The sequence below is a fragment of the Rhopalosiphum padi genome, chromosome 1 (assembly GCF_020882245.1).
Source record: "Rhopalosiphum padi isolate XX-2018 chromosome 1, ASM2088224v1, whole genome shotgun sequence".
In the NCBI taxonomy this organism is placed as follows: Eukaryota; Metazoa; Arthropoda; class Insecta; order Hemiptera; family Aphididae; genus Rhopalosiphum; species Rhopalosiphum padi.
In genome coordinates, this window is record NC_083597.1 from 64,326,067 (window position 1) to 64,351,907 (window position 25,841).

Here is a 25,841-nt window from a genome sequence, read left to right on the forward strand (position 1 = left end):
ATAGAACAGATTGGCTGTTGTATGCATTATAAAAGATGACATTTCACAGGATATCGCAATAGCAATAATTATTATTATTGTATATAAGATAATATTACGACAAACATGCATAAATTATTACATTTTTATAATACGTCCATGCTCATGTTTTTATTTCTATCATTCGTTTTTATAGTTTTGGCTCTCAAATCACTAACGACTCCTTTACAATCGATTTTCTAATATATATTAGAAGCACATTATACTGAAACCTAATTAATAAGTCAGGCATTTAATTTTATAATTTAATGTATAGTGGTATAGGTAGGTAAAACATAATATCTGTCTAGTTATGACAAGTGTACTTAGTTAATTTCGATGCATTTTGATTTGCACCATGGATACATAGATACATCGTGGCAAATCGTTAATATTATAGTTTGCGTAGTGAAAACATAAAACGTTCAAACATTATAACTGGTACCTATTAATACTTTTTCTGGACGATGATTTTCGTTATTTTTACACTCATCATCGTCGTCGTATAGCAACGTACAAATCGTTACGTGTAGGTAATATAATATATACGTATATAATATATATGTGTAGTTTAAATCGACCTACGCGCACTAAGACCGCGGGTGTTATTTTCGCCACGTCGAATTCGTTACGGATAAACACTTTTACCGCCGTCCGAAAATATCTTTGATCTAATTATGATGCGGTAGTGCTGCGTGTAAATCGTTCGTATCGACCGTGCGAGAAATTGGCGAAAAAAACAACCGTCGACGATTCGGGAAGTGTGAAACGTAGTAGTAATACTTGCGCGCAGTTGGCACGTTCGAAAACATGATAAATTTTCCCTCCCTTCGAGATTGTTTTGGGCGGGAGAAAGATATTATATCGATAACATCTCGATCTTCTTCTTTTTCATCTTCTCCGCAGTACATAATGTAATATGTCGTGATGTCGGTCGTGTGACGGAAACCGGCTTGGAACAATATTTATTCTTCATTGACCTTTCCGGCCGCCGATTTTTTTCTCCTATAAAGGTTAACGGGCAGTATTAGGTACTTTCGTCAATAATTGGTTACCCAATAGAACCATTGAAATATATACGCTTATATGCAAATCGTCGTCATCGTTGTCATATACTGTTATCGCTGCAATGTTATATAAGCTCGTAATATTTGCTTTATTATTATTATATTATTGTAGTAATAGTATACCTACTTAGTAACAGCTTTAGTGTGATAGGAACGTTGCATATATATTGAGAAAAATACTTCGTTCTGCACTTAAAACGAAACCAGTTTTTCTTCCAATTTGTCGTTTATTATGACGATCTCCATGTACGATATATATGTATTATGTATATTGTATACATCATATTATGTTTGTGTGTGCATATTTAATATTATACGCTGCAGTTGTGTGTGTCTATCGTCGCTTTTACTTTTTATTTTGTCGCTAAAACTTTCTATATACGGGCCAAAATACCGCGGAGAAATATATGTGTATATATGAATACAATACTCGTATGCATGTTCGTCGTATAAACAAGCGCAAGTTCGCTGTCACCTCTTAGGGAGTAGAATGACGATCTTATTACATGTGTCGAAATGTGTGTTTCTTACATGTATAACATAATAACTAATGGACTATTTTAGATTTACGGTGTGTATCTATGATTTTCACCGATATAGAAATATGTATAATATTTGTATCTAAAATATGTTATATTGTATCTATATGTATATATATGCGTACCTAATAAAATATTGTATAAACGAAACGAAAGTCGATGCCGTATATTATAAATTTAATCGATTAAGAGTTTGGCCTCACGGAATCCTCGTCCAAGATTCTATTATAATTTGGAGGCGTGTATTATTATAAAGTTGATAACAGTATAGAAATTGTATGCATATATGTAACAACATGCTTGTACATAATTGTATTTATTTTGTAGACGTTTTGATACATATATTTATACAAAATAAATCAGTAAATGTGTAGTAAGATCGCATGCAAAATATAAATTATACTACTTCTAATGTTTTAATATCGCAGTATTAAAAAGAAAATAACGTTTCTCGTTGTTGGTTGCATTCATGTGATTTGCAGGTTTTTGTGTTTTTTTTTTTATAAAAAAAAATTCATTTTTGCCTTTAGTGTAATAGTGAGTATCTACTGAAAACCTTAGATTTACTCTAAACACAAGTCAAGAATGATATTATATTATAGATTACAAGCTGGACGACGTGAAGGTTTTTCTGTGCACATGCCCGCGCATAATATATACAAACAACAGTACGTATAGGTAGTAGGAACCAAGCACTTGTAATGGACCATAATAATAACGATAGATAGTTTAATGACACCGCCACGGGAGTCGTCAATAAATATATAGTGCTTAAGAGTATAGTATATACATAAACATAATTTTATAATATCATTGTGATACAAATTACCACCCGTTTTATTGGTTTATATTGTATGTAATTAATATTTAACATCATATTATATCTGTTATATATATATTTATAAAAAAAAAATATTGTTTTTTCTGGTAATAATAATGATCATTGTGCCTATATTTATACATTATAGTATATAACTATATGCACTTTGAACATCAGTTAACGACGGCCTTGCCTGTTTGATAGACTCTGCATCAAGGTTGCGGGGGATCATATTATTATTCTTATACTTTCACGGTTACGACTATATTATTTCTTCGTATACACCTATATAATAATATAAGTACTCGTTATAATACTATCGGAGAGTGTATCGAAACGGACGCGTGCAGTAATACCACCCGAGGCAAGATGCGCCGAGTGAAAAACATCATCATCATAATAATATTATAACATCTCCCCGCAGGTTGCAAAGAGTTATGACGATAACGATCATTGAGTCAGCCCTTCAAAAATCATACGGTTTTCGCGTTATAGCGTAAACGTAGTTATTATAATTACGTACCGAGTACACAGTACCCCGTCGTCGGTCTATGCGAGCGAAGACGGGAAAGAACTGTGTAGGAGGAGCTCATAATATCGTCATAATATTATGTACAATTATTGATGTATAATATACATCGAGGCTTTCACTGGAAAACGCGTGTGAAAAATCCGCCCCGTGTCTGATGCACTGCGAGCGCGATACCTACGTAAATGTATCATAATACTAGGAGTGTTAATATATATATATATACCTATATATTATATATGAGATCGAATCCGTTCGGCTTTCTATATTAGTTTTTTTTCTCCGATTGGCGGCAAGTGATAGCGAAAGGTCGTCGTAGTCGCACATTCAGTGTTATTCAATAATTTTCTCTCCTTGTAGCTTTTAACGGCGTGTTTAAATCTTAACACTTAATTAACTTGATGAGAAGGGAAAAGGAGGTGGAGGAAAATATGTCAAAGTCTTCGCGGTTGACTCTATTTTATAATAATTGATACGAGGTTGGAACTCTTTATACTATAACGTATGTCTATATATATATATATATATGTATGTATATATAGTAGGTAATAGGTATATACACCTATGTTTTTATTTCTCGTTCTTTAAAAAATTATACGGGTAATATATTATATAAAAATCGTTGTTCTGCAAGAATACACAACTTTAAACTCTTGACACGACCTTGCCTTTCAGTTGTTTAGCTAGGTGTATTTTAACTTCATTAGTTATTGTATTCATTACACGAAACAAAATATTAAGTAATTATTCAGCCAACATGGGAGACAGCTAACTTCCTTTATTATCCTGTTTGAAGGACCAAACGATTGAGCTTAACCCTATCGAGATAATTAACATGAGTTTGAACACATGCCATATAATATATATCATTGCGAATATATAGGATTTAAACTTTAAAAGCTATATATTAATAAAATACGAAATAGTTTTAATATATAACAAATTATGGATTCCCAATATTATGGATTGTAAATATGCTCAAATTAAGACAATAGTTTACTCTTTCTCTTTAAAATACAAAATAATAAAAACAAAACACATTTCTTTCTAATGGATAAAGATCCTCCACCAATATGTAACACAGTGGCGTGGCGAAGCGAAATATTTTATCGGGCAATTAATTTTTTGAATAACCTACCACCCCATGATTCTTACGCAGTACCCAGTATCTACTACCCATGTAGAATACTATACACAACAAAAAAGTGTTACTTTATTTTGAATGCTATTATTAAAGTATTAATTACTATTTACTACTATATGTATGTGTTTTCTTTGTATAACTATTTTATAACTAAGTTATTATTCTTATTAAATATCAAATTAATTCAGATGATGTAGTTAGGTAGTCTTGTATAACAATTTCTTACTAAGTCCAGTACCCATCAATCCAGCCACCCGGTACACACCCTTTATAAATGATCGGGCAACTGCCCTTCAAAATCACGGTCAACACGCCACTGATGTAACACATATCAAACACGCATCACAACCCAACATATTTTATGAATTGTCACGCAGAATTCTTAATCTCCTACACAATATTAATGAAGGTCTCGGCGACTCGGCGAAGACGAAGCCATAAAAATCATTATCTTTATCTTTAAATGCAATTTACTCAACAAACTTTAATACTGTAAATAATAGCTAATCACACTAAAAATATTATTATAATTTGTTATGTAAAAAATATTTATTGTGCTTGTCGTCGACTAGTACCTCTAACCTTAGCTGTTAACGCCTATAAATCTATAATAAAAAATTTAAAAAAACAAGATGCAGAAAACATCTCTGCTTCAATGACTGAATAATTGAATAATTTGACTAGATTAATGTACAGTAGGATTGTTATATTAAATAATAGGTATAATAAGTTCTAACAAATTCAGTAGGTAACTGACGAATAGGTCAATTTATTATTGTCCACTCGTGAAAAATCAGATCACCACCGATTTCCGCAGTAAAAGCAGCTTTTCCCATCAGCTATATAATCGGAATGAATAATTCACGTGACCTCAAGGTAAACGCCACCGTACGCCGAGGTCGTTCACCACGAATAGTCTGTTTTAGAATAAATGTTATGGAAAATGTCTTCATGGATCTTCTCGCCACAAACGCACTTAGTTGAGTTAGTTCGTAGTGATTACATATTTTACCATCGTCGTCTTTTTGCACACGGTTGGAAGGAAGTAGCATGCACTTGGGGTTTAGGGTCATTGTTCAAAACACACACACACACACACAATAGGTCGTATATAATGTTTTATATGAGACACTGATCGTCTATATAGAGGTTTTTTTAATTTCCCTGGGGCTATGTATAGCTAGTATTATATAATATCTATTCGATATAAAAATTTGCATCGTGTCTGTTATACATGTATTCGGGGTACGAGAACTGGACCAAGGTTGTGGTTTTGTTTATTATATTATGCGTATTTAGCCCCAATGGATAATATTATAATCGCGGTATAATACATAATAGGTATATACAATTATATAATCCAGTCGATGTGGTGCTGAGGGGAAGGGAGGTAAACAATGGAAGATTCGTTTACGTATATTATTATTATATTTTGTTATATATACTTAATATTTCAATCGGTAAAACGGTAGACCGTGACGCCTTGGTAGCGTTTCGGTGGCAGGAATTTTCTCATTCGGGTGCGTCACGAAATCGTTCATCAATATGGTGATATTTTATAGCTGCCAATATTTATGCTTGTCTGTAGATTGTAATGGGGCTCGACAACGTTTTTTTTCATTATCTCGTCTCGGGTATAGCATTTTTAGATCTTTTTTTAAGTTACCGTGCATATGGCCATATTAAATAATATATCTAAAGAAAAAAAATTAGGTAGTTTTTCTTATTCTTAATACATACAGTTTAATCCTTACAGTTATTATCATAGGCACTTCTTTAAATAATTTCAAATGATGTTTTAAAGTAGATTTTACCATTTTGTTTGAACTGATAAATAAATACCTAAGTTTATATTATATTTATATCATCAAGTGTCTACTAGCTGTCTTGGCGTTTGAAATTTAACACGGACTTGAGAAAAAAAATTGTACTCCGATTCGTCATAATTCGTATTCAATTTGTGCGTTCCTATGTGTAAACGTATACCTTTCTACATGAAGGACACGCCGTTTGAAATACAATATGTGACCGGCAAAACTATAATAATAGCATTTATACACGTCATGTGTATATTTTGTACATTTAGATATAGATACCTCAACTGTATACGAATGTTGTTTTTTAACCGTCTGTAGCGTTATACGATTTTTCGCAATATTCAGCGAGTGTGATCATTTATATAGTGTTATATAGTGATGTGTATATGATGTTATTTCCCATAGTGTTTGTCGGTTTAAAATGATTTTTGCGATCAAGACATAAATTCACTGAAAAATCTTCTAGTTTAATTTTTTTTTTCTGATAATTCGTTTGGTTTTTTTTTTGTTGTTCGTATACTCGGGTGAATTAGAATCGATGATGGAAAACATGACGTTTCTTCGGGCACTAGAACAAGTCTTGCGCTGGTGTGTCACCAAATAAACAAGTTTAAAAAGCAAACGATCGTAAATCATATTATAGTACATAAATATTGTAGGTAACGGGATCGCGTTCGTCAAATTGTGAACCTCTATTACCGTGTACTGTTATGTACTGCCTACTGCTATTACTTGCCGCCCGTAGTATATGACCTGTATATTTTTACATTATAGAAAAATCGTATGCGTCGGTGGACGCAAATAAATGTATTCTGAAATTTAATAATATACTGTACTAATACAATATATATAATGTATACGGGTATACGGCGTGGCTATTATCAGGGCGATTGTCCGGTATAGCAAAACTTTTCTCAGAAGCAAAATAACGAAAATTATTCGTCTGTGACGTGGATATTACATAGTAACACATTAATACATAATATACAGTGTATATATGTACATAAAAATTATAATTTGTCATTACTCGTTATATACTGTATGCGTATGGCTTGTACAGAACGATGTTTGATTTTTATTATTGTTGTTTTTTTTTGTATTGTCAAATGTAATATCGAACAATTTGTGCACACCACGCGTGTGTGTGCAAAATTCGTTATCGTCGTCGACGAACGTTGCTACCACTCGAACCAGTCCTGTTACGAGATAAACATCTACCGTTTCTGACTTCTGTTACGGATCTATAGTACCTATACTGGTACATTATTGTTATGATTTTATTTTCTTAATATTTTTTATAGCTGGCGTTATATCAATTAATATAACGATAATGAAGTCAGTTTTTTGAGTTGCATATCACAATATTCTCCAACTAACTACACATAATAATAATAATTAATAAAAATTATAATAATATATCGCGTGCAGTTATCCCATAAACTTTCATACGCACGGAATATGCACATAACATTTTATTATTATTATTACTATTTTAAAACAGCGGCGGAGCGCGCGGTTGACCGTATATTATGTGTCGTAATTTATGTATAGGTATTTCCTTCCATACACCGTGCTAAGAGGTAACAACGGAAAAATTGAACTCAAATTTATTCAAGTAGTAGTAGTAAGTTTTATATGTTATAATAATGTTATTTCCGTACGTAACGCTCTTGAAATTGCTGTAAACACAGTACAAGGGGGATACGTTTCGCTAGTTCCGAGTTTAGAACAACAATCATGTGTATATTATTATAATATATATATACTATATTATACTGTAGCCGCGTCAATTTCCGCAGTTAATTATTATTATGTGTTGTTATTATTATTATAATTTTTTTATTACAATTTTGTTATTTTTACCGTAACTGTGTGCTCTACCGACCTGTGGCGGCGGTCATTGTATTATTCAAATCCGGTTCGAGTCGGAACTCTACTCACGACGACGTACAACGGAGGGTTTTTCGGTCCGGATTTCACGACTACTGAAATATCGTCGCGTTTTGCCCACGTCCGTTATACACACAATCGTTGTTGTAGTAGGTACCTATATTGTACGCTGTCCCGTTATTTATTGCGATTATTACATACTTTTTCTCTTTTCTTCTTCTTCTCTTCCTCCACAACGATTCCGTCGTGCAGACGTCTTCGTCGCGTAGTTCGTCTTTATAATATTATAGTCATTTCGTTGGCTCGTTGCAGGAATAACGACAACGACCAACAACTGCAATAGTTTTTATATGTATAATATGTATGTATATGTGTGTGTATATTCGTTCGCGGGGTCTTTGAACTAAATCACGTACACTTTTTGTTATATACACATACGGTCAGCGTGGTTTGTCGTCACGATCGCGTTTTTCACGTGGCTCGACCAAAAATCGTTACCGATCCATCACAACGCGTTGCGAAATACATTATGCTTTTCTGATGATATTATATTTTATTATTATTGTTAAAACGCTGTGTTCACTGCCCGTGACGACTTAACTCTAACTTGGCCAATTATAACACCGTGCGCGCCGCCGATTGAAACGTGTTACAGGAAAATATAATAATGGAATTCCAAACAGGATATATAATATAATATGCGGCCAGTGTGCGTCCAAGGACTCGATCTGTTTTGTGCGCATGAAAGTCAGTTTTTTCTATTTATTTATTATTCTTTTTTTTCTCTTACCACTGTCGAATTCATATACGTTTTTTATTTTTTGATACCGACCACGCCCCCGCCACCTACCTTGAATGCCGTGTATAGGTATATATCGTGCTGTAATCCGTCGCGGACACACCCTTAACTATGCGACGATAGACTAGTATACGACATTAATTTGATTATACGGAGACCATCGTATACAGAAGTACGTCTTGTGATCGATGACTTCCCCTGCAAATTGTGTTTACGGGGGTGAGGGAAGCCTCGTCGTTGTTTACCTACAAAATTATAACATTATGACAGTATATGGGAAGCCCGCTATGGGCACATGAGAAGCCGTACGCGCGACAATTATATAATTACATAACAGCTAGCCGACGACTGTTTATACCACGACTATACTGCAGTGTATTATTGTGATACCATCGTTTCGAGTAGGTATAGTTAATTCCGATACCTTCTATATGCGCAAATAAATATATCAGGGGAATCTTTGGTACAAACTACAAGTTAGGTTAGGTACTCCAACACTCGCTTCACTTAGCGCGTTGGAGTTTATCACCTAGAATCCAGCATCAAGATCCTATTTTAAAAGGATATTGTAAAAAAAATTGGTAGGACCAAGATGCGCAAGCGAGACGCTATCAAGTCGTTGGTGTTGTGCAGGTATTTGGACATTTTGTCGTCTGGTATGAGGAAACTGAACGTCGGATTCTCAAAGTATGTGTACGTATATAATCTATATCATTACAAAACCAATGCATAAAAGCGTTTACCTCTGTATCGTATATGTAGCTACATATATATATATACCCACTGATGTTTTAAAAAAAATCTTCTCTTTGCTGACGTTGTAGTTAGAACCCGTATAGTGACGAGTTCGCTTGATATGTGTGTACTGACGACAATATTATTGTATTGTATTGTATTATACTTATACACACACACAAGACGGCATTCTTTTCCCAAGTTGAGTAAACCTAATCGTCGTTCGACATTCACACACAATGATAATGTATATCCTCTCCCACACACATGCACACAAGTACGCTGTTTTGTAAACATGACGAATGCTATATCGGTTGCAACGTGTGGGAACATGGGTCCCCCCCTCTATCCATTGTCGTAGAGCTTATAACCCTATATTTCGAAAAAACCGTATCTAATTGTGTTATGTGATGTTTTAGTACATAATATAGTGCGTTATACATATAGTTTACTATGGGTACGACGAGTGATGTATAATAAAAATTAAGAAATGTTTTTGGGTAGGTGTTATCGGTGTGACCGCGGCGATGTTTGCGTTTCGAAACTCGTGAGCAATAATGTAGTAATGTTGTGTGCTGCATAGAGTAAAAAAAGAAATGTAATGATTTTTGATTACTTTCGATGGGGAGGAGTGTATACGATAAATTATAACTATCGGTCACCCGCTCGGTGGTATTTTATTATTCACCACGTAAATTTGACAAAATCTTAATATATGTGCAATAACTATCACGGTGGCATATATAAGTAATTTAGTAAATCTTGGTTTGTGTTCTACACTATAATATTATAATAACAAATTGATAAATCAATATAGGTTTATTTGCTGTATAATATTTACATTTTTAAAATTAACATTTCGTTTTATTGTAAAATTAATTGTGCGCTTATATAACTAAATTTCCTCAAAAAACATATGTACGCACGAAACTAGTCGTGTGATATTTTAGAAAATGTTTACCTACAAAAATCTGGAAAAAACGCTATTCGATTTGCGAACGACGCGAACGGCGGCGGCAGCGCGCAGCTTAAACAACGACAACTCTCTCGGTTGGCCGTGAACAACGGCCAGTGCAATGACGAAAACCGGTAGAGGAACTTTTGCTTTCTACGAGCTCGATGGCGAGTGCTTGCGCGTATACCCTCATCGTACGACTGCATAATGATAATAATAATATGTAATATTATTATACGTTTATGTGGTGTTTGATTAATCTTCATCCGCGAGACCCCGGAGGCCGTGAAAACGTATATATACGCAGTGATAGTGCGCCTTCTCCGTCCCCCCGCCATCATCATCGACAACGCCTCGAGTATCCCGTGGCGTTCGCGTTGTACAGCCGCTCAGGTATATTATATGTATATATATATATAAGTATACTACGTTCGGATGCGATGTTGTGCGTGCGACGACTCAATGCAACGTTATTTTAATTGCAGAGTACGTATACGCGGGTGCGTGCGCGGGAGAGGATATCGCGAGTGCGGTTACATGTTGTTATTATTATATTTTTTTATACAGCCAAGCGTGATGTGTCCTGGGCGGCAGCTCGGGTTACCGCAACCGCGGTGTGGAGATCGGGCTTTCGCGGTTTTTTCTCTAATTCTCCGCGAGAGAGGCAACTATTCGCTGTACGGACATGTTGTTTTTGCGGTTGTTTATTTTTCGCCGCTGCGCTTCGGATTTGTACCGCGACTCCGTGCGTTATGTAAAAATCGTTTGCGAAAGACATAGTTACACACTTGAACTGCAGCCAGAGGTCAGTGAAGTTTGCTAGGTACAGATCATGTGGTATATATGTTGATCGCTATATTTATTATGTGATATATGCATAATGTATGTTACCTTAGTAAGTTTTGTCGATTTGCAAATAAAATCATAATGGCCGAATATATAATGATATATAGATATATACATTAACAACCTATACCTGGTTGTTAAATTCGAAAATGTGTTAAAACACGGGTGGGTTGGTTGCCGACGGAATTTCGTAATACCTATATTATATGTTATTGTTGTCGGTTTTCTCGTTTTTCACTCGTACGATAAATAGATCTCCTGAGCGCGCGAACCGATTGTTTGTGGCTTGTGTTATTGTTAACATTGCTGCAGCACAATGAGCTCGCGGTGTCGCACCGACCTCGGCGGGTCATTATAAGTGTCGAGCACGCAACCTCGAAATGGCCAATTTGTCCGTCGAAAACAATAATTTCGAACAGGCAAAATAATAAATAATTCGTATACAATATAATAAATCATATTATAACAACAAAAATATTCGCGCGTTGTCGTATACGTGTCGCCGGATCATTAAGCCCACACACCGCTTTGTTCTGCATTGTTAGATACCTGTATATATTAATTACATAAATTATATATGTGCATGCAACAAATTCTGCACTCGCGCCAAGATAATAACATATGGTTGTGCAACGATCGAAAAATCCACAATTATGTCTCTCCTGTCTGTAGTCTGTTGTTGTCGTTATATATACCGCGTTTTGTTTTGAGGCTAAACGCGTCACGAATGCGTGGAGTTCGATCGCCAAAAAATGAATTGCCCCCGACGTGTATGCAATAATAATAAGTAATAACGATATCGTCGGTATATCGCTCTCGCCCGCGACCTCTATTATACTTGTATCTATATTATGCGGTATAGCAGTCTCGCCATCGCCTGCACAATATCGATTTTGCGCATTGGATTGGTTTGATCTATTACAGTAATAATATAAGTATTACGCGAGTATCAAACACGGCTCGTCGGGCTTCGTCGCTGCAAATTTACGAAGATCGTGGCGACGAAACGAATTATCTCGTTTATGAATTTGTCTATGTTGACAATTATATATATATATATAGTTCAAGTCGTCTCAAACTAGAAAAATATACCATTTTTGGGTCGTCTTAGTGATATAATCAGGATTTTGCTCGGGATAGGGGGATTTGATTCTTTGTTACTTATGGGAGGCTGCTTGACTTTTTATGAACTCTCCATACGTTTGGTATGTTTAGATATATACAATCTTAGACTTTTCCTACAATATCAATTTACAGATTTTAATGCATATGAATACCTATATGCTCACAAAACACTGAAAGCATTTTTTTAAATGTCCTTAAATTTCCGGGAAGGTTTCAGACCCACTCACGGGGTTGTCTACATACGTACAGTCGAACAGAGACCAGCTTCCCCACTCGCATCATTACCACTTAAAGATATTTTTAAAAAAATAATAATTTCTGTCTGTCGATGACTATAGTGATTTGAGCGATTTTGATACTTAGTTTCAACAGCATAGTATATAGTGTGTACTTTACTGTTTAAGGTTTTTGCTTACGAGGATAAAAAGACGATGATCGCTGCAGGTTGTCTGTAGTCGGTTAGATGACCGCAGAGCGTACCCAATTAGTGGTATACGGTATAATATAATTATAGCTTGTTGTTGCACTGTTTTTCATATAGTGTATATATATATATATATATATATATATATATATATATATATAATATACTATTTATACATATATCTAACGGAGGTGATGATACCTAATTAAAGGATTTCCAAGAACGTTACACGTTTGTTTTAAGTCTTATAGCAACGAATCCACGTGATTACACGACGTGTTCGTTCTATTCAGACAGTCTTGGATCCCGAGGAGATAAGTTTCTAACGATCTCAGGACTCCTCAATTGGAATCAATTTTTATTTCGTTTTGAAAGCCGATTAATTATTGCTATTTATGTCTTATATTGACTTATAGCTTTATAATTTATTATATTTTCATAGGTAATATATTATACTTTATTAAAATCTATCTACTTTTATCTTTACTGTTATGTGTTACCATTAATTGTAGAATAGAAAAAAAATTAAATATTCATATTAAATTATGTATTGTTTATTATTCTTTATAGTTTATTAATTAATATCTTAAACATATTAAATGAGGTTTAATTTATTATAGTTATAGATTCATATATATAAACGAATTTTTTCACGGTGACCCACTCCCTCTACTCACCCTTACCATAAATTCGTATTATTCCCTTTACATATAAATGCGTTCTAGATTTGCTGCGAAGGTCGTCATCATCCTTTTACTCGTGTTCGCTCATGTTTCAAATCTGTCAGAACAGCCGCGGTCGACAGATTATTGTGTGAAATATAATATAATACGAGTATTCGAGTATACATAATAATGAAATAATTGAAAACGTCGCACGGTCCATTTTATGATTATAACTAAAATATATTTCCATAATATAAGAAAGTCGCGGTTGTCCACATCGCATGTGAACTTAACACGCGTGTGTATTTATAGAGTATAGAGTACCTATATATTATAGGTGCTCATTTGCAATATTATGGTAATTGAGCAAATTTGGTGGAAGGAAATTTTGGGCTACGATTGGCGAAATCGCCAGTCACACAATGACCTGATCCGTGAATATCATTACCGCTCGCCCGTTAATTTCGTCTCTTCTCTTCTTTTGATTTTATTTTTTTACCATAGCTGGGGACCCGCTTTAACCCGTCCCATATTGTATTTCTAATTGCGACACTATTGTGTTATGACACAAAAACAATGTCTTTCATTTATTCTGTACAACCGATCGGTGCATAACGAAACACGTCATATATAATCATAACAAATGATCGATGTTCAGTTATCTTGTATAATATTAATACTATTGACGTTTATACTATTTATTTATAAAAATATTGATCGCCCTACGCCGTCGCGTTCAGCAGTCGTTATAAACTTATAAATAATTATAATTGTGTATACGTTTGTCGTGTGCGATTTGTGTACATATGCCAAAGGATCCAATGATAATAATAATTATAAAAATATATAATATGCACATAGCACATAGGAAAAATTATTTTAACCTGTCCGTTACGGTTGACCTGAACCTATAAGCACACACAGCCGTCGTCGCCACCACACCTATCGTTGATATCGATCCCGCACGATGCTTTTAGTACACGCAAACACCGCGGAAATGGTTTTAATAATGATACTTATATTATATAGATTATAAATTATTATGAATTGTAGTAAAGCGCGCAATATAGTACGCATATTACGTATTACCCCGCATTCGTGCCTAACCCAACTTAAATGTTTGTTGTTCGGTGTTGTCGTTGTATATAGATTTCCCGGTTAAATGTTTGCGCTTTTCACAGCTGCAACTCCTAGCTAGCTAATAACACGCACACACACGGCTGGCGACGGTTGGCAGCGCCGTTTTTATTCGTTCCCAAACCTCGATAGTAATATTATTATAATACACCGTCGCCGTCCGAGTATATAAGTCATGCAATGCCGCCATGTCGGTCTTATTACAAGTTGTAAAAAAACTGAACAGTTTGATTAAATGTACAAATCGTTTTGTCCGCAGGAGTCAATCGAAAGCATCGTACCTGTCGGCGTACAAGAGAGAGCCGAGAGAGCGCGAGAAAGGACTTCCTAACTTCGAAGGAAGCTACAAGAGGACGGCGTCTCCGAACAGCGGCGGCCGAGGAGACGCTGCCGCAGCCGTGGAACCGCAAGGTGAGCCAAAAAACTCGTATTATGAAAAATAGGGTTAAGATGAAGAAATGGTTAAATAAAAAAGTGTGATAAAATAATCCATCTTTTTCCATAGAAATAAAAACGCTCAAAAACTCCAATATAATTAATTACCGTAGGTAGTATTAAATAATGCTATAAATTATATATTTTGTTTAATAACATTATTGAAAAGAAAAGTACTTGGTGTGTATTTTTAATCTAAATTTACATAAACACTGTATAACGATTATTCAAAAAAAGGAACCGGTTTTTTTGTGAATACTATTAAACCATTTTATTTTATTCTATAATTTAAATAATAAATTCGCCCTATGACTTACAATAGTACAAGTGACTCGCCTTGTTGATAAACAAATATTAAAATCGGTAGTCTTTTTTCGATTGTACGCAGTGCAACTATTAGATAATGTATCGAACGTGAAATGAAATCTTTACAAGAAAATCGATTAACGGATAATAACTGTTTAATAAAGTCGCTTGTTACCTCCAATCATAAATATTTTATTTGAAAAAGAAAATACAATTTAATTAAAACCTTTTACTTTTGATTTTTACTTTGAAACATTTTTTATTTAACCTTGAATGTATTAATTTTAAAATTACGTATGTACAAACTGTTATTACTTCTAAAAGAAAAATTTATAAAACAACGATAACGATAGACTAAAGAAATTGCGTTCATTCGTTAAACATTAACATGTACGGCGTGTGCTTAAACAGATGTGGAAAACGTGGCGCCAGACGGAAACGATTGCTGCAGTAATCTATTGGATTCGGGAGGCGGTCGACTGCAATCCCTGCAACTGGACCACCACCACCACCACCTCCATCACTTTAACAACAACAACAATAACAACACAGCAACTAGTCAACAACAGTCGTCGCCAGGCAAACAGCAGGCTATCGACGCAATGGCCACACCGCCGTCACCACCACCCCCCACAGTGTTGTCCGAACGGCCGGTCGTCGATCAGTCCCCACAACAGCAACAACAGTTGTCGAAAACTCTGCCACGCGCTAATAATTCAGTCGGACAGGATTTCAAACGGTCGTCCCGGACGCCCCGCACTCAGTCGGACCCGTCTAATATGCCCAACAAGGCGGACTCGGCTATCACCACGTTGCAGTTGATGATGATGCCGCCGCCCCGGCACTCCGAATCCGCGTCCAGCCTGCACCTGCAGAAACGGTCGCAGTCCGACCTGTCTCAGGTTGGATCCACCGAGAGTGGCTATAGCAGCCTGTCCTTAAACGCCCCTTCGCCATCGCACTCACCCACCAGACTGTCTTCCGGTGACTTCAGCTCCGGCGGCCCAGCGCCACCACTCCTGATCCACTCACCGTCGGTCACGGGAGTTGGCGCAGCAACCACTGTCAGTGACCTCGACGAGTGCTGCACTTCTACTTGGCACACGGCGGAGCCCGCTGTCGCTGTGACCACCGCTGACCATCGTTACCACAATCCGGTGTCCCGGAGCTGTTCGGCGGTGTCGTCGGACGCCGCTTCGCAAACGGACATCAAGTCCGTCGCTGGTGGCACGCCGTTAGCAGTCCGGCGCAAGTCACCCGAAGAGATTGAATGCGAAGAACTGTCCCGCGATCTCATCAGCCACCTGTCACCGTCCGACAAACTCCACAACATACTGGGTGAGTTAATATTATATGTCTATAATTATTGCATAGCGCGGATTTCCGTATACCTACTTATAACTTATTGTCTGTTTTTTAATTGATTTTACTTTTTAATATTATATACCTCCTTTATACAGTGTTGAGCAAGTCAATAGATTATATCAGTAGTTTTAAAATCAATTTTCATTTTAATCCTTCAATAATTATCAATTTTAAATAATTATAGATGAAAATTGTGTATATACCTTAAGTCATATATAGGTACAATTTGTTTGCCCAACACTAGTGGAGGAAAAATTTTGCCAGTTTGTTTTATTTTTCACTGATCTATATATTTAAGTACCATATACCAAACCTTTAATAAAACCAATATTTTCTACGAAACCCGTGTGCATTATATTCTAATTTGTCATGTGTTATTCGTTTTTTCGCTGCTTTCTGACGCACAGAAATAAAGGACAAAGGTAAAACCGTTATTCGCGTGCCCATACGTTATACGCCTAGTCTGACCTTGTCACATCTGTTCTGTTTCAGCTCCCGGACCAGACGTCAAACGTTCTACAGACTATGTTTCTCCGCTGTTCCGCATGGACTTGGTGCCCAGGTCCAGAAATTCGGTCGCTGAGAAACCGATCGACTGCAGTAGCATCGATATCACGTGGTAAGTCAAGTGTTTTATTTTCTTAAATAGCCGTGCTACTTTCGTACGACAAACCTAAACTTTGTCGTGTGCAGTGTCCAATACAAACTGTTCACAAATAATATAATAATATAATGTCTGTTCGCGACGACGCGTTTCCATTTCGTCAAATGCAGCAAAGCTAATATACAATAAAACTCGTGGATTAAAAATGTGTTTGCTTGATCGTCGATCCTACTTATTGGCAGACAACGTATATTTGACTCAGTCCCATACTAATTACATAGAATATAGTTCTATTATAAACGAATTAATATCGTGCGTTGGCACTTGCAGCGTGCGTGTATACAGCATACATAAATTAGATAATAAATTACTATAATATACCTATATACACCGGTTGTTTGACGTTCGTTTTATGAAGACCTAGTGCGCGGCGTGACGTTATCGACACGAGCAATAAATTTGCAGAGTGACGATGACTGATTGGCACTGTGTGGGGTAATTATGGCGATGATATTTTATGGTAATACAATTTTTGAGTCGAATCCCGTGTGTATGGCGGTCGAGTTAAAATAAATGCAAGTATAATGAATGTAACAGAATTATATATGCGTAAAATACACAAAGGAATATGTAAAGTGTACACGACGACGCCTCAACCGTAGTCGTTCGTAAGGATATAATATACAAACAACACATTATTACAAATAGCGTTCGAGTATTTAACTGATGTATGCACCCATTGGCTTCGGAATAATCCTCAGACCGTGTATAACCGGTAACCAACGTGATATACTTAACACAGCCCAGTTCTGGTAGATAATCCCAACAGAATTCAACGACACGTCATCGTAATATAATATGGTCTGCGTCCCATATAAGACTAGTTACAAGTCGGAAAACGTGCGCTTTTAAATCCGATATTAAATCACGTTCAAAAGTGTTTTGGTGGAATATTTTTGTATCTACCGGATTAGAGATTTAACGGTGAACCAAACGAAAATGTAATAAACGTCACGATGTCGATCGGCTTAAAGGGCTTGGGATTTAGGGGACCCTAATACAAGGCATCGAAATTTGTAATAAATGTATTAATATTTTAGGCAACCAGAGTTTATTATAAAATAATATATAAGTATATAATTAAATTAATCTCGATTTCGTCGTATTTTAATTTTTGGTATCTGTTAATTATTTATTGCACGTTGATTTATAGAATAATTTAATAATATGTTTTGTATGACATTTTATCATCATATTTATCGTATTATATGTGTACAATTCCTTATCTATATTGCCGCATGTACACTCCTCGCGTAGGTATTGTTTATTTTTTTTATCACTATTATTCTGAATTATAACGAATGAGTGGCACTTTCTTTAAACGTATACTATGTACACGTATATGTTTCTGATCAGTACGTGTAGTGCAATCATCTTGAATATATCGTCACATAATTCTCATCCAGTCTCAATTTATTGTATGTGTAAAATTCCTAATAAAATAAAAATATGTAAATTATAATCTCCGGTTAACGGTGACCAAATTCAGTTAATTACTTTCATCATTACTCACGATGTCGTCGCATTAAAATGAAATCGAACACATTTAGGTACATATACTTTTTTTAAAAAGATCAAATTTAAATATAATTCGTGTTTTACTATATTTTAATAATTTATATTACGTGTGGCTTAGGTATGAGTTTTTAATGTGTGAGTGTGACTATATTATTTAAACTCATAAAAGACATTCAGTCCCCAAATTTTATCACTCGTGTTTTTAATTTTCCCGTAAGTACATTAAACTAGTACCGCGCATACATATATTTAAATAGGATGATCATTATAATTTCCCGTTCGAATAATTATCATACATTATTTTTATCGACTTCATTATACCCGCACCACAAATAGCTGATATATTTTTTATAACGGTGACAGTGCATAATAATTTTATGTAGGTATTAATGTATAATTATATATTTATACAGCTCACGTTTACGAATACAACCACGTAAATTTGTCAACTCGTTCTACACGACTCTTTAGTAACTGATGACTTTATTTTACACAACGGTCGAATTTCATTATTAAAACATTCATCTCATCCTTCTTGTAACCCATCTATATAATCTGCATGTCTATCAGAGCTGTTCGTCCTAACTCCTAACCTATACAAGTTATTCGTGTTTTTAAAATATAGGTTTAGAAAATTGTTTCTATTATATACCACAGAGAGTCAATATTATTTCATTTTTATATGATACTTAACTAGGATTTTTTTGGCTTGTGTAAAAAGTTAGATGGATTTATTTTGATTTTTTGCGATTTGTTCCCAGTGGCCAAAACACCTCCACAATAAGCACCTCCTCGTCTACCACCGCCGCTGGACTGTCGGCCAACTCATCCTACTACACTACGTCCGAACCGAAGGCGAAACTCCTGAATCTGCAGCATTACAGCCGGCAGATACAACCGCCGGTTGAATGCAACGGGATCGGAAACTTGCAAAAGAAAAAGGTGAGTACAACATAAAACATATGATTTTATTATGATAAACGGTATTTAAGGTCTATATATTTATATAACATTTAAGTATTAATTACACAACAGTATACTTTTTTTTATAAAAAAAAAAAAAAAAATCGATTCCAGCTAACAAGAAAAATCGTTTTTCAGGCGGACCTAGTGTCTCGACTTGACAGAAAGCTGAAAGTACTCCGAGATGAACAAATCGCGCTGACTGAAGAGGCATCACTGAACGAGACCCTGGGGATATCTGTGGCCGATCGGGTTAAGTCTGTAGCCAAGCCTCAGGAAGCCAATAAGTTCAAAACTCACGTACAGGAAGTGGGCCACATTACCAGTCTACTACTGAGCCTGAGTGGACGTTTGGCCCGAGCGGAAAACGCACTACTCGATTTGGACGCAGATCATCCGGAAAAGGTAAAATAATAATAAGAGTATGAGAACGTGTGTATCGCGCAGGTATAATACGTAAAATTACAAATTGTAACCGAAATTCTCTCTAGACGGTTTTTTTTTTAATAGTATAAAGTACCTATAATAATACTATATTTATATTTTTTTCACTTTTGTGCTTGGTTACACGATAATTCATTCAACAAATTAATATTGGGTTAATATGGTCTCCCAACACCGCGGTATAGTGGCATGCGATTAGCCCATTAAATTTTAACGAACCCTTGAATTAATCATTTTTTGTATAACCTGACATAAACTATGTATAATATATATAATAATATAAACCGTGTGTTATAAATGTTAATACAAAATCAGTATTGAACAAATATAAGTAAACCCTTCGATTTTTCGTTGTTTTGTTTTAATTACAATTTGGTCACATAATAATACATACCCCCTCCAATTGAATGTACTCATATCTGCATTGGTGCTCGGTTATGAATACACTGGTCGAGAACTATTGTTTATCATAATAATACATCACGGTAATCAAATCGATACTGTTTATCTGAGCTAAATATTTTTCTATCGTCAATCATCTATATAGTAAAGTTAATTTTTAACAAACGACTGGGCTAAAGTGGAATCTTTCTCCGGACGTTTAACCAACCCGGCGAAGTTCTTGTGGTTAATTATTATAGTTCTCGCGTGCTTTTGGATTTCACGGTCTTAAATTGTGATTTGTTGGTTTATTAGCATTGTCCAAATAATATTTTTATTGATTTATTATAATATATATAAATTGCGATAATAATAATAATAATAATAATAACTAATATAACATTGTTTCTGTTTATCGTCTCGTAGAAGGCGCTGGAGGAGAAAAAGTGCAAGCTTACCGGTCAACTGGAAGAGGCCAAGGAACTAAAGGAAAACATCGACAGGCGTGGCGACTTTGTATCGACCATACTGAGTCGGTATCTGACGGCCGATGAGTACTCAGACTATGATCATTTCATCGCGATGAAAGCCAAATTGCTGATCGACGCACGCGAGATTGCGGACAAAATACAGTTAGGCGAGGAGCAGTTGCGCGCGCTCAAGGAAACCCTCGAAGACTAAAATTAAATTTTAAACGTTGATACGTTCAAAATACATGTTACATAAAAATATAATATAAATATAAAAATATGTTCATGTGATAGGTGCAGTAAAATATATATATATATATATATATAATATAATAAAATAAATTACAATAGGGTGACAAAATCATAAAATATAATATATTATAGTAAAACAAAACCGCATTTGAGCGTGTACATATAGTTTGAGGAAAACTTTGTAGGAAAAACATTTTGACTGAATCACAGAAATGATTTAAACGGGGTTTGCCCGTCAGATCTCTACAATCAGAACGCCTCACGTCTTATCATTTCTCTCCTACCCCCATAACCAATCGCTCGTACGTCAAAGTCGCATCGGCTCTATACGTGAGTGTTTGTGTATGTGTTTTATACTTATTTACTCTCGAACAACGTGTGTGTGTTTTTTAATATTTCTGTGTAAATATCTACTCAAAATTGTATAGGTCGAGATGAGCATAAATTAGTCATATTATTTTATTGTTTTCACTAAAACCATCTGAAACGGTCTTCTCTAGTCGACGAGACCTGTCGCTTACCCACCCCCATTGGCGATGTCCCGTCAAAACGTAATAATAATATTAGATTGTAACATGATATCATGCTGTAATAATATTATGTTCGTTTGTTACAGCGTGTGGTTAAGATATATTTTTATTTATAAAATGCGAACGATAATATTATTATTAAATCGGAGAATCAAACTGCTATTCGCATTCGCTATCCGCACACAGAAACACCCCAACCAACCCCCTCGCGAACCCACCCATCACACCATTCACAGTGTTCTGATATTCGCCACTCCAATCGAGAAAACGAAACCCGATTTGGATCGCAAAAGTCATGGGTGACGAATGTATAGCAATAAATAGGTACAAACTGAATAAAAACTGAAATAATATTTATCATATAACAATGTATAATATTATTGTGTGTGCGTGCGCGTGCGCCCCTTGTACCTCTGTGCAGAGATGAATTATAATAATATACATCGTAGTTTAATATTATATTATTATTATTTTTAAAAGTCTTAATTTATCCTTGTTATGCATTTACTGTAAATATTTTTAGTGAAATGTATTGTTAAATCTAACATAATATTGTGTTGTATTATAAATATTAGAAACCGTGTGTGTGTATTGTACAGATTTTAATGAAGCAAATATATTAATATAGTGAACCGTCTTGGTGCTATAATAAAAATGATTTTTACGCTTTATTTTGTTTTTTCCGCCCTAGTGGAATTCGTTACAATGCCTACTACTTATTGCCTCGTTCTCATGACGACGCACTGTCCGCATTTACAAACAACTAATTCGAGTAATAATGACGAATCGCGGGCGCGGACATATTATGGTTTAGATGCCGTAAACAAATATTATTATGTTCGTTGCAGTTTAATATAATAGATTATGTTATATCAGTCAAAAAATATTGTTCAAATTTAGATTTTTGAGGCCCTGAAGCAAACAATATTTGAAGGCTCACGCGTTATAATATAATAATTAGTACTTAATATATTATGTATATTATGTTCAATTAATCTTAAAACGTGTGTACAAAATAAATTCCATTTGATACATTTCTTAATATCAGCCGTTTGAATCCAAAAAGAAAAAAAATATTACAACTTCATTAAGTTATTAAATTTATTGTAAAAGAAATTAAATAAATTATTTTCATACATAACCTAAAATAAATCTATCCATTGTTTATATCTTATTTTATTTTGGTTGCAATGATTGCATTTTAAAATACTTTAAATTTGGAACACTATAGGTAGTGCCATGTTCAAAATTAATTTGAGAAATCACAACAATACGGAAAATCTGTACTTATAGTACCAATTGTTCATTACATTTGTGTAGAAAGTGATGTGGCTGTGTGAACAGTTCTTGTTGGTGCGTCTTGTATATCTAATTTTATATGTTGAAGAATTCAAAATAATTATGTTAGATAATAATATATAATATGTTCATTATTGAATATTTAGACTTCAATGAGGCCGTGAAGCTCGGATGACCGTTTGATTCCTACTGCATATATTACCTATACTGCTTACTATATAGTTATTTTATATATTATGTTTCGTTTGAGTATCGGTTTTCGCATCACATATACCAAACACGATGTCCGGTCACGAGATCGTATGAGCGCAACTAGAATGCTATATGCTTATTAGATAGGCGAATGAGTAAGTTTGTTCCTGGTGGTGGTGGGTGAGAAGGTTAGAATTATATATCGAGGTCGTTTCACAAACACGCAATGGCTTCTCCTTTCCTCTGCATCGTTCAAAGGTTCATTTTTAAATACCCAACTACAAATATATATTACATTAGTCGTTATTCGATTCTACGGAATTATTTTGTTCCAATTTTCTAATCCTCATTTAACCTCTATAGTATATATATCATATATAAATATATTATATATGAATATGATATATGTATAGCTATTTTATACCATTAATTTTTATACTACAATCAGTTTTCAAAGAAAATCATCCTAAATCCAGGTCTGTTAAAAAATTAAAAAGGAACTACCAGTAGTACAAACCCGGGCTGCAGTTTAAACGCTCTAATAAAATAATATAGATACAGTTATAATGGTCATATTAAACAATTATTGTTCATTATACAAAATTTAGTAGATAATAGGTATGTATAATATAAATTACGTTACCACAATTTGACTCAATTATTATACTAAGAAGTATTAAATATACATAATAAAAATACCATGGAACTGACCAAAGTACAAAGCCTTGTAGCTTGACAATCTAATCGTAACTATTAAATAAATAAATGGTGAACTTTAAAATATTATAATCAAGAAAGAATTAATGAAAAATATAAAGTTAAATTCATTGTTTATGACCATTTTAAGTTAAAACTTTTACTTTATTCTATATTTACCAGTAAATTAACTACGTATGAAAAATATCATTGAATGACTTATTATTTTGTTATAAATTAAAAAATATTAACTGTAGAATATAGGTGCTTAAAAATGTTTCTAAATGTTCTATACGCATGGTATAAAATACATGTTTTTTCAAATATTTTGAATCTTTTAGAGCTACCTATTTATAGTTATTATAAGGGTAGGTACATGTATTATGCATATTATGTTACAGGAAATAATGTGATCCTGTCTGATCAATGGGAACCAAGAATTAAAAAAAATTTAAATATAACATTAATGTTTTTTTAGTTATATTTTTAAATTTTTTTTTTATTCCACACGATTTCTACCACCGTGCCCAATGTATAAATATATTTCATGAACAATTTTAATTAACTCTTCAAACTTATAATTTTATACAATTACCAACTGCAATTATTGGCATGATTAATTATTCGTATCTTAGTACTGTCATTACATCATATTTTTTCATTAATTTTGAATTTGTTTTCTTCTCTAGCTTCAATTGTTTTAAATAATTCATTATTTTATAAAATTTAGATTAACTAATAAAAGTACTATTGGTTTTCTTCGTTTAGATAAGACGATAACTCTGTTCAAATGTTTTCAAAATTTTCAAATTTAGATTTCGTTTTTAAAACACGTACAAAGTTACAAAGTATATAGTGTGTAATTGTGTACAGTACAAAAATTGACTGGTTAGTCGATAATATCAATTATTGTTCATGTATTGTTGACAGAATGACAGCTATTACTTTTAATATTCCGGTATGGCCATATGCAATGGATATGGCTATATCCATATGAGAAAACTGTTAATAAATAGACAGTTCGATAGGTAATAAAAATAAGTTTGTATACCATTTTTCAAATTTTCATAGCATTGGTTAATTGTAAAATGCAATTATTTGAAAATTTAGTATAGTATAATATAGTTATAACTAGGTATGTGGTTAATACCAGGAATGTGTTGAATAGTAGGTATGTGTTGGGTACCGGATATATAATCGTAACCGAACACTTGGTTGATACCAGGTGTGTGGTTGACAACAAGTATCTGTTTGGTACAAAGTATATGGTTAGTACCGGGTATATAGTTTTAACCGGATACTTGGTTGTTACTAGGTATATGGTTAACACCAAGTATCTGGTTGATACAAGGTATGTGGTTATAACTTTTAACCAAGGATATAGTTATAACTAGGTATATGGTTAATACCAGGAATGTGTTTAATACTATATATGAGGTTAGTAACTGGTATATAATTTTAACCGAACACTTGGTTGATACCAGGTGTGTGGTTGACAACAAGTATCTGGTTGGTACAAAGTATATGGTTAGTACCGGGTATATAGTTTTAACCGGATACTTGGTTGTTACTAGGTATATGGTTAACACCAAGTATCTGGTTGATACAAGGTATGTGGTTATAACTTTTAACCAAGGATATAGTTATAACTAGGTATGTGGTTAATACCAGGAATGTATTTAATACTATATATGTGGTTAGTACCTGGTATATAGTTGTAACCGGACACTTGGTTGTTACCAGGTGTGTGGTTGATTACAGGTATCTGGTTGATAAAAGGTATGTGGTCTTAACCTGTTGCCAGGTATATAGTTGC

At 34.3% G+C, this 25,841-nt stretch overlaps 1 protein-coding gene across 4 annotated transcripts in view; it reads left to right on the forward strand.

The window, feature by feature from the left end:
* LOC132917307 (protein Shroom) overlaps window positions 1-22,496 on the forward strand; it is a 184,405-nt gene extending 161,909 nt beyond the window's left edge. For 3 of the 4 annotated variants that reach the window (XM_060977997.1, XM_060977998.1, XM_060978000.1), the window contains 7 exons: window positions 14,770-14,921; window positions 15,663-16,589; window positions 17,024-17,038; window positions 17,109-17,235; window positions 19,560-19,740; window positions 19,900-20,166; window positions 21,013-22,496. In XM_060977997.1, the coding sequence (XP_060833980.1) occupies window positions 14,770-14,921; window positions 15,663-16,589; window positions 17,024-17,038; window positions 17,109-17,235; window positions 19,560-19,740; window positions 19,900-20,166; window positions 21,013-21,267 (1,924 nt within the window). In that variant the 3' untranslated portion in view covers window positions 21,268-22,496. The remainder of the gene's footprint in view (window positions 1-14,769; window positions 14,922-15,662; window positions 16,590-17,023; window positions 17,039-17,108; window positions 17,236-19,559; window positions 19,741-19,899; window positions 20,167-21,012) is intronic. The other variant, XM_060977999.1, reaches the window with a different exon arrangement.
* The last annotated feature ends 3,345 nt before the right edge of the window (window positions 22,497-25,841 follow it).